This window comes from Coregonus lavaretus (genome assembly GCF_964263955.1).
Source record: "Coregonus lavaretus genome assembly, chromosome: 33".
Taxonomy (NCBI): Eukaryota; Metazoa; Chordata; class Actinopteri; order Salmoniformes; family Salmonidae; genus Coregonus; species Coregonus lavaretus.
The window spans coordinates 6,707,859-6,719,339 of NC_140020.1; the positions used below are offsets into that span (position 1 = coordinate 6,707,859).

The following is an 11,481-nucleotide window of genomic DNA, read 5'->3' on the forward strand; positions in this document are numbered from 1 at the left end:
AATGTAAATGTAAATATACAATGGAGCAACTTTCTGCTTACAAATGTCAACAATAGGAAAATGTCAACCTGCCATGACTGCCACTATTGGCTCTTCTTTTGTTGTTGTTGCTATATTAAAGCAGGAAGTAGCCCCATTGTGTATGTGATGTCATATTGCTTTACCTTTAAAGCTCTGAGGTGTAAGGACCCAGTTTTAATGTTTTTCTGTGGTGAAGTATGAGTTTTTATTAATAATGCTAACACTTTACTGTAGGTGTCCTTATGCATGCATTCATAAAGCCTTTATAACAGCTATATAACACTTTATAACATTTATCATAAGCTGTCATAAGTAGTTTTAAATAGTTATGAGTCATGGCATGAGATGTTATAAAACCAGTTATAATGGGTGTTAAAAATGACTGTTCATCCTGTTGTCGTATGCTCTAATGTCAACTATTTATAACAACTGCCATTATACAGTCTTCATGACAACTTATGTCATATGTCATTACATGCTACATAAGAATCTACATACCAGATGTTATAACAGGGTGTTATGTCATTTATTAACCTCTGTGTCACATTACATTGAATGGAATGATGGGTGTCATAACCATGTAATATGCCCTTATAGAGTGTGCACAGACACCTTAAGTAAAGTGACATTAATTTGAGGTGTTACAAAACAGTTATGAATGTGCTTATACTACGGGATGAGTTGAGAGGATCACAAAAAAAGGACACATTATAATACCAATAACTTGCCAAGAAAACACAAAACGGAATGGAAATAGAATGTTACAACAAAATCCACGTTGCTGGGGCACAACAGGATTCGTGACCACTATGAAAAAAGGAAAATGTTCAGGCTACAGTAATAAAGACAGCAGCTAGCAATTTTTTTCAATGGTTAGCTAGCTAGATAGCTAGTCAGTCAGGTAACTAGGAACAGGGTGAGAGCCCTACTCTACACAGTACAAACAATGTGTTTTGTTTGACAGTATACTTAACAGTAGCTAGCTAGCCATTCACACTGTAGTGGCACAACATGAGCACGAGCAGCCTCACTGTTCCCCAATCGATGCATAGCTAGCTAGAGAGTGGTGCTAGCTAACTTAGCTAGTTGCTAGCCAGCCATTTTGCACTGTTTCGCTATGATTTTAGTCATCAATCTAGCAAGAGGGCAATATTTTATTAAGATAGGGGTGTGTGTGTGTCCCCCTGCAGGCTTTCACCTGGAATTGTTTATTTATGTCTGAGGGAAAAAACCTTTTCAACCCATATGATCTAGTACACAACAAAAGTAAAATAAAACATATACAAATATGATGGTATGTGAATAAGCCTTTTCATACTTTATAATATGTCCATATATAGTTATAATCTGTTTTAGGAACATCTACCCAAAATATTTCACCTTCTTTAATACTTTACCAAACATATCATGACATAGTGATAGTCCAAATCTTTTACATTTGTGAACGTCTAAATCAACATTTGGGCGATTGAAATAGCGTGCGTCCCTGCTATAGACAAGGTGAGAAGGACTATGTAAAGGGCTCCATTTTGTCATTCTCAGCATATGCAATGTGTCTGCTTCTGACATAAAACAAATGTTTGATTTCCACACAAAATTACTTCTTTACTTATTTTAGGTTTAAGGAAGTGTGTAGGTCGCATTCTTTATTGTAGAGCTATAAAAGTTATGTACAGTATTTAGATCCACCTGCTCAAGACAAATTCAGCGATTGCTATGCCAAATACACGTTTATTCGACAGAGGATGTTGACATGGTCCTAGTAAGGTCTGGATGGCTGTCTTCTGACTTATAAAATGGTGGGAAATCAATAAAATGTCATGTAAATATATGCAAATTTTTTAAAAGTATTTCTAGTGCCCGATTTCAGGGACTGTCATCTTAAGAGGCTAGTTTGCTAGCTACGGGAGGAATTCCAAATTATAAAGCGTACTTTGCAGTATATCACACAATACATTTTCTTTCACAAATACTTTAAACTCAATTACTTTTAAAAATCTTAATACACTTTTTTTAAAGCGGCAACCAGCAGTTGAAACAATATGAAAGCCCAGTCCCCACCCCTGTTTCTGTAAATAGCTGAGGGATGGAGCTGGAGAAATGTAACCACTCTCTAATTTATAGACAGAACTATGGATGCAAGGCTTGACCATCCATGATATCAAAATTATAGTGTAAATAGATAAACAAAAGTGAAATAAACAATGAACAGTAAACATTACACTCCCAAAAGTTTCAAAGGAATAGAGACATTTCAAATGTCATATTATGGCTAGGTACAGTATTAGAACGATGTGCAAATAGTTAAAGTACAAAAGGGAAAATAAATAAAAACATAAGTATGGGTTAGTTACAATGGTGTTTGTTCTTCACTGGTTGCCCTTTTCTTGTGGCAACAGGTCACAAATCTTGCTGCTGTGATGGCACACTGTGGCATTTAAAATCAAATCAAATTTTAATGGCCACATGCGCCGAATACAACAGGTGCAGACATTACAGTGAAATGCTTACTTACAGCCCTTAACCAACAGTGCATTTATTTATTTATAAAACAACAACAAAAAAAGTGTTGAGAAAAAAAAGAGCAGAAGTAAATTAAAATAACAGTAGGGAGGCTACAGTAGGGGAAAAAAGTATTTAGTCAGCCACCAATTGTGCAAGTTCTCCCACTTAAAAAGATGAGAGAGGCCTGTAATTTTCATCACAGGTACACGTCAACTATGACAGACAAAATGAGGAAAAAAAATCCAGAAAATCACATTGTAGGATTTTTAATGAATGTATTTGCAAATTATGGTGGAAAATAAGTATTTGGTCAATAACAGAAGTTTCTCAATACTTTGTTATATACCCTTTGTTGGCAATGACACAGGTCAAACGTTTTCTGTAAGTCTTCACAAGGTTTTCACACACTGTTGCTGGTATTTTGGCCCATTCCTCCATGCAGATCTCCTCTAGAGCAGTGATGTTTTGGGGCTGTCGCTGGGCAACACGGACTTTCAACTCCCTCCAAAGATTTTCTATGGGGTTGAGATCTGGAGACTGGCTAGGCCACTCCAGGACCTTGAAATGCTTCTTACGAAGCCACTCCTTCGTTGCCCGGGCGGTGTGTTTGGGATCATTGTCATGCTGAAAGACCCAGCCACGTTTAATCTTCAATGCCCTTGCTGATGGAAGGAGGTTTTCACTCAAAATCTCACGATACATGGCCCCATTCATTCTTTCCTTTACACGGATCAGTCGTCCTGGTCCCTTTGCAGAAAAACAGCCCCAAAGCATGATGTTTCCACCCCCATGTTTCACAGTAGGTATGGTGTTCTTTGGATGCAACTCAGCATTCTTTGTCCTCCAAACACGACGAGTTGAGTTTTTACCAAAAAGTTCTATTTTGGTTTCATCTGACCATATGACATTCTCCCAATCCTCTTCTGGATCATCCAAATGCACTCTAGCAAACTTCAGACGGGCCTGGACATGTACTGGCTTAAGCAGGGGGACACGTCTGGCACTGCAGGATTTGAGTCCCTGGCGGCGTAGTGTGTTACTGATGGTAGGCTTTGTTACTTTGGTCCCAGCTCTCTGCAGGTCATTCACTAGGTCCCCCCGTGTGGTTCTGGGATTTTTGCTCACCGTTCTTGTGATCATTTTGACCCCACGGGGTGAGATCTTGCGTGGAGCCCCATATCGAGGGAGATTATCAAGGGTCTTGTATGTCTTCCATTTCCTAATAATTGCTCCCACAGTTGATTTCTTCAAACCAAGCTGCTTACCTATTGCAGATTCAGTCTTCCCAGCCTGGTGCAGGTCTACAATTTTGTTTCTGGTGTCCTTTGACAGCTCTTTGGTCTTGGCCATAGTGGAGTTTGGAGTGTGACTGTTTGAGGTTGTGGACAGGTGTCTTTTATACTGATAAGTTCAAACAGGTGCCATTAATACAGGTAACGAGTGGAGGACAGAGGAGCCTCTTAAAGAAGAAGTTACAGGTCTGTGAGAGCCAGAAATCGTGCTTGTTTGTAGGTGACCAAATACTTATTTTCCACCATAATTTGCAAATAAATTCATTAAAAATCCTACAATGTGATTTTCTGGATTTTTTTTCTCTCAATTTGTCTGTCATAGTTGACGTGTACCTATGATGAAAATTACAGGCCTCTCTCATCTTTTTAAGTGGGAGAACTTGCACAATTGGTGGCTGACTAAATACTTTTTTCCCCCACTGTATATATACAGGGGGGTACCGGTGCAGAGTCAATGTGCGGGGGCACCGGCTAGTTGAGGTAGTTGAAGTAATATGTACATGTGGGTAGAGTTAAAGTGACTATGCATAAATAATTAACATGGTAGCAGCAGCGTAAAAGCATGGGGTGGGGGGGGGGGGGGGGGGGGGGGGGGCAGTGCAAACAGTCTGGGTAGCCATGATTAGCTGTCTTATGGCTTGGGGGTAGAAGCTGTTGAGAAGTCTTTTGGACCTAGACTTGGCACTCCGGTACCGCTTGCCGTGCGGTAGCAGAGAGAACAGTCTATGACTAGGGTGGCTGGAATCTTTGACAATTTTGAGGGCCTTCCTCTGACACCGCCTGGTATAGAGGTCCTGGATGGCAGGAAGCTTGGCACCAGTGATGTACTGGGCCGTACGCACTACCCTCTGTAGTGCCTTGCGGTCGGAGGCCAAGCAGTTGCCATACCAGGCGGTGATGCAACCAGTCAGGATGCTCTCGATGGTGCAGCTGTAGAATTTTTTGAGGATCTGAGGACCCATGCCAAATCTTTTCAGTCTCCTGAGGGGGAATAGGCTTTGTCGTGCCCTCTTCACGACTGTCTTGGTGTGTTTGGACCATGATAGTTTGTTGGTGATGTGGACACCAAGGAACTTGAAGCTCTCAACCTGTTCCACTACAGCCCCGTCGATGAGAATGGGGGCATGCTCAGTCCTCTTTTTTTTCCTGTAGTCCACAATCATCTCCTTTGTCTTGGTCACGTTGAGGGAGAGGTTGTTATCCTGGCACCACACGGCCAGGTCTCTGACCTCCTCCCTATAGGCTGTCTCATCGTTGTCGGTGATCAGGCCTACCACTGTTGTGTCATCGGCAAACTTAATGATGGTGTTGGAGTCGTGCCTGGCCATGCAGTCATGGGTGAACAGGGAGTACAGGAGGGGACTGAGCACGCACCCCTGAGGGGCCCCCGTGTTGAGGATCAGTGTGGCAGATGTGTTGTTACCTACCCTTACCACCTGGGGGCGGCCCGTCAGGAAGTCCAGGATCCAGTTGCAGAGGGAGGTGTTTAGTCCCAGGATCCTTAGCTTAGTGATGAGCTTTGAGGGCACTATGGTGTTGAATGCTGAGCTGTAGTCAATGAATAGCATTCTCACGTAGGTGTTCCTCTTGTCCAGGTGGGAAAGGGCAGTGTGGAGTGCAATAGAGATTGCATCATCTGTGGATCTGTTGGGGCGGTATGCAAATTGGAGTGGGTCTAGGGTTTCTGGGATAATGCTGTTGATGTGAGCCATGACAAGCCTTTCAAAGCAGTTCATGGCTACAGACGTCAGTGCTACGGGTCGGTAGTCATTTAGGCAGGTTATCTTAAAGTCCTTGGGCACGGGGACTATGGTGGTCTGCTTGAAACATGTTGGTATTACAGACTCAGTCAGGGACATGTTGAAAATGTCAGTGAAGACACTTGCCAGTTGGTCAGCACATGCTCGGAGTACACGTCCTGGTAATCCGTCTGGCCCTGCGGCCTTGTGAATGTTGACCTGCTTAAAAGTCTTACTCACATCGGCTACGGAGAGCGTGATCACATAGTCATCCGGAACAGCTGGTGCTCTCATGCATGCTTCAGTGTTGCTTGCCTCGAAGCGAGCATAGAAGTGGTTTAGCTCGTCTGGAAGTATTGTGTCACTGGGGAGCTCGCGGCTGTGCTTCCCTTTGTAGTCTGTAATAATTTTCAAGCCCTGCCACATCCGACGAGCGTCAGAGCCAGTGTAGTACGATTCAATCTTAGTCCTGTATTGACTCTTTGCCTGTTTGATGGTTCGTCGGAGGGCATAGCGGGATTTCTTATAAGCGTCCGGGTTAGAGTCCCGCTCCTTGAAAGCGGCAGCTCTAACCTTTAGCTCAGTGCGGATGTTTCCTGTTGTCACGGTCGTCTAAGAGCGAAGGAGACCAAGGCGCAGCGTGTGCAAGAAACATGACTTTATTAATTAAAGTTTCGAACTACAAACAAAAGACGACTCATGAAGTCCACGGTACACCGACCGAAACGGAACAAAAACCCACAACCCCAAGGTGAAAACACACAGTATAAATATGGCTCCCAATCAGAGATAACGAGCCGACAGCTGACACTCGTTACCTCCGATTGGGAGTCATTGACCAAACATAGAAATAAACCCAACAGAAATACAAACATAGAAAATGAACACATAGAATGCACACACCCTGGCTCAACATCATGAGTCCCAGAACCAGGGTGTGACAGTACCCCCCCCTAAAGGCGCGGACTGCGACCGCGCCTCAAAAACCCCAAACAGGGGAGGGCTGGGCGGGCATACCTCCTCGGTGGCGGTTCTGGCTCCGGCCTATACCACCACCCTCCGATACACCCCCCACAGTACCCCTGGTCCTTTCTAGCCCCGCTGGCCGGAGCCGGACTGACGACACGCGCCCCTGGCTTGGTGCGTGGAACAGGAATGGACCGGAATGGGCTGGCGACGCGCACCACAGACCTGGTGCGGAGGGCAGGAACGAGCCGGACAGGGCTGACGACGCACCCCGTAGGCTTGGTGCGTGGAGGAGGAACGGGCCTTACCAGGCTGACGACTCGCACCCCTGGCTTAGTGCGAGTGGCAGGAACAGGCCGGACCGGGCTGGCGACGCGCACCGTAGGCTTGGTGCGAGTGGCAGGAACAGGCCGGGTCGGGCTGGCGACGCGCACCGTAGGTCTGGTGCGAGTGGCAGGAACAGGCCGGGTCGGGCTGGCGACGCACACCGTAGACCTGGTGCGGGTGGCAGGAACAGGCCGGACCGGGCTGGCGACGCGCACCGTAGGTTTGGTGCGAGTGGCAGGAACAGGCCGGGTCGGGCTGGCGACGCACACCGTAGACTTGGTGCGGGTGGCAGGAACAGGCCGGACCGGGCTGGCGACGCGCACCGTAGGTTTGGTGCGAGTGGCAGGAACAGGCCGGGTCGGGCTGGCGACGCACACCGTAGACTTGGTGCGGGTGGCAGGAACAGGCCGGACCGGGCTGGCGACGTGCACCGTAGGTTTGGTGCGAGTGGCAGGAACAGGCCGGGTCGGGCTGGCGACGCGCACCGTAGACTTGGTGCGGGGAGCAGGACTGGGCCGGACAGGGCTGTCGACGCACACCGTAGACTTGGTGCGTAGAGCAGGAACAGGCCGGGCAGGGCTGTCGACGCACACCGTAGACTTGGTGCGTAGAGCAGGAACAGGCCGGGCAGGGCTGTCGACGCACACCGTAGCCTTGGTGCGTAGAGCAGGAACAGGCCGGACCGGGCTGTGGAGACGGATAGGAGGCCTGGAGTGAACAGCGGCCACCACCCGTCCTGGCTGAATGCCTACCCTCACACACTCTGTGTGAGGCATCCGCACAGGACGTACAGGGCGGTGTACCCCTGGCCTGGTGGCCTCCTGGATTCGCCCCATCTTTGCCTCCGTCGTCCATGCCATGTGGCCCCCCCTAAAAATGTCTTGGGGTTGCCTCTCGTCCTTCCGACGATGGCCCTGCTGACGCCGTTGCTCCTCTCTCGCCAGGGCCTTGATCCTCCCCCAAGGTCCCTTGCCCCCGAGCATGTCCTCCCAGGACCACGATTTGCCCACCTGGGCCATCGCCAGCCTCTCGATCTCCTTTCCCGGCGCTTCCTCCCATGTCCAATCACCTTGCTCCTGGACACGCTGCTTGGTCCTTTTGTGGTGGGTTTTTCTGTCACGGTCGTCTAAGAGCGAAGGAGACCAAGGCGCAGCGTGTGCAAGAAACATGACTTTATTAATTAAAGTTTCGAACTACAAACAAAAGACGACTCATGAAGTCCACGGTACACCGACCGAAACGGAACAAAAACCCACAACCCCAAGGTGAAAACACACAGTATAAATATGGCTCCCAATCAGAGATAACGAGCCGACAGCTGACACTCGTTACCTCCGATTGGGAGTCATTGACCAAACATAGAAATAAACCCAACAGAAATACAAACATAGAAAATGAACACATAGAATGCACACACCCTGGCTCAACATCATGAGTCCCAGAACCAGGGTGTGACACCTGTAATCCATGGCTTCTGGTTGGGGTATGTACGTACGGTCACTGTGGGGACGACATCATTGATGCACTTATTGATGAAGCCAGTGACTGATGTGGTGTACTCCTCAATGCTATCTGAAGAATCCCGGAACATGTTCCAGTCTGTGCTAGCAAAACAGTCCTGTAGCTTAGCATCTGCGTCATCTGACCACTTTTTTATTAACCGAGTCACTGGTGCTTCCTGCTTTAGTTTTTGCTTATAAGCAGGAATCAGGAGGATAGAGTTATGGTCAGATTTGCCAAATGGAGGGCGAGGGAGAGCTTTGTATGCGTCTCTGTGTGTGGAGTAAAGGTGGTCTATAGTTTTTTTTCCTCTGGTTGCACATTTAACATGCTGGTAGAAATTAGGTAGAACGGATTTAAGTTTCCCTGCATTAAAGTCCCCGGCCACTAGGAGCGCTGCATCTGGATGAGCGTTTTCCTGTTGATTTATGGCCTTATTTCACACCATAGATATGGGAGTTCATCAAAATTGGATTTGTTTTCTAATTCTTTGTGGTCTGTGTAATCTGAGGGAAATATGTGTCTCTAATATGGTCATACATTTGGCAAGGCTATGCTCACTGAGTCTGTACATAGTCAAAACTTTCCTTAATTTTGGGTCAGTCACAGTGGTCAGGTATTCTGCCACTGTGTACTCTCTGTTTAGGGCCAAATAGCATGGGTTGACGTGATATGCTCAACCCGCTCAGTTTTCTACCACAAAATGCCACAAAATGCCAGAAAAGAACCAGCTCACCTCCTTTTACACTGATGATTTGATTATTAGATGTTCAATGTTTTTTATTTTTTATTTATTTTATTTCAAAAGGAATAGTTTCACGAGAGTTCGTTCACTTAACAGGGTTGACCTTAAAATGAGGGACAGACCATTTAAAATTGAATCTTGATTAAATAAATAATAATTTTCAGAAATGACTTTTTCAAAGTAACAACATAACTCGGGGATATACAATGATGGTGAAACTTGGAGACATTTTTGGATTAAGTGGATAAAAATCTTCCTAGAAGTGACATTTTGGCACTTTAGGAAGTCTTTATTCATATTGAAAATCAGATTGATTGAATGATCCATGTGGTCTATATTGCAACGCCAGGGTTGTGGGTTCGATTCCCACGGGGGGCCAGTATGAAAATGTATGCACTCACTAACTGTAAGTCGCTCTGGATAAGAGCGTCTGCTAAATGACTAAAATGTAAATGTATTTCATTTAATATAACATGCTTTTAATATTCTATATTGTGCACAATTTCTACTTAAAATATCAAAGGGAAGCAAAAGGCACTCTTTTCATGGAACGACCCAGCTGTCATTGTTACTGTAGCCTGCACATCCAGCAACTCAGCAACTTTGTTTTCTTGGAAAGTTGTTGGTATTATAATGTGTTTTTAAAAATAAATAAAATCCGAAGTTTATCTGTGCTCCTATTTGCCCATGTTTCTTTGAGATCCTTTGAATGGTAAAGTTGTGTGATACTCTCCTGTGGTATAAGCACATTCATAACTGTTTTATAACACTTCAGATTATTGTCACTTTACTTAAGGTGTCTGTGCACACTCTATAAGGGCATATTACATGGTTATGACGCCCATCATTCCATTCAATGTAATAATGTTACACAGAGGTTTGTAAATGACATAACACCCTGTTATAACATCTGGTATGTAGACGCTTATGCAGCATTTAACAACATATTACATAAATTGTCATGCAGACTACAGTAGAGGTTATAAAGGCTTCATGAATGCATGCATAAGGACACCTACAGTAAAGTGTTACCTATATAATATTATATGTCATTTAGCAGACACTTTTATCCAAAGTGACTTAGTCATCCGTGCATCCATTTTACATATGAGTGGTCCCGGGAATCGAACCCACTACCCTGGCGTTGCACGTGCCATGCTCTACCAACTGAGCTACAAAGGGCCTGTAGTGTACGCTGTCCATATTGCTCCATTTGTCATGGTTTCAAGAAACAGCATTAGGCCTATACTGAAGGGAGTTTATGAAGTTGTGAACCATTTGATGTTCAGCATTAGTACCATTATTGACTAATGGTTGTAAACTATTAATAGGTATGTCCTTTGAGAAGTAAAAAATATTTATCAGGCTTGAAGATTATTTCTCTACTACCGATGTCCTTTGTCATTTTAAAGGCTGTGTTTACCTTTTGCCCAATTATTGGCAAAAGAGCTGAACAAATATATATCAGAATGTGGCACTTAAGCAATTATTGGGCTGCATTTTGCTCAGTAAAGTCAGTACAGAAGTGGGAAAGGGGAAGCGGATGCACTTAGGTGAAATTTGGAACACCGTGCCTACTAGTGGTGTCATTAGGTAGGCTCGAATCAGCTGCATATACTGAAGCCAACTCTAACGTTGAATGAGTTGGCTTTAGTACATGCTGTTTATTCGAGGCTACCCAATGACACCAGTTATTGTATGAGCGCTTACGCGATAGAGTTGGATTTAGCGAATACTGTATGGATTTGAGTCTAGATATTGGACACAATATAATGTCTCTGTCATCCCCCTCAGATGTTCTTCTGCATCAGCCTTGGCTTTGTGACGGCCTGGGCTCCCTACGCCGTGGTCTCCTTTCTCTTCATCTTCCACCAGGACAGCAGGTACATGGCGCCCGAGTGCTTCGTGTTCCCCGCGCTTTTCGCCAAGAGCTCCCACGTCTACAACCCCTTCATCTACTTCTACTTCAACAAGGCCTTCCGTCAGGAGCTGCGCTGCCTGCTGCGCTCCTTCTACCCCCGGTTAGCCGGGAACCGTGTGGGGATCCGCTCCGCCACGGGCCTGGAGGGACTCCCCAGGGGGCCACATCCCATCCAGATCCAGCTCCAGGAGCTGGAGATATCTGGAGGGGGAGTCCCAGGGGAGAAATAGCCGGAGCAACAACAGCGAGGACACAGGGAGCACGATTTGGGGCGATCTCCTGCTGAGGGTCCAAGATCAGAGTGACCCCCTCGGCTGTGGACCATAGACCTGTCCAGTGCTTGACTTGGGCAGGAGCTCACTGGAGCCAAGTACCGGCACCTCAAATGTTCTACTGCTTGAGCTCCTGTTCCTCTTACAGAATATTAGCTCAAAAGTATTGTGGAGCTCTTGCAGCTAAATATGA

The 11,481-nt window shown here is 45.8% G+C and overlaps 1 protein-coding gene across 1 annotated transcript in view; it reads left to right on the forward strand.

Annotated features, from left to right (window-relative positions):
* opn8c (opsin 8, group member c) overlaps positions 1 to 11,246 on the forward strand; it is a gene marked incomplete at both ends in the record, with an annotated part of 29,970 nt that extends 18,724 nt beyond the window's left edge. Inside the window, one exon of the mRNA XM_084150738.1 lies at positions 10,890 to 11,246. Within this exon, the coding sequence (XP_084006864.1) occupies positions 10,890 to 11,246 (357 nt within the window). The remainder of the gene's footprint in view (positions 1 to 10,889) is intronic.
* Positions 11,247 to 11,481: the final 235 nt, after the last annotated feature.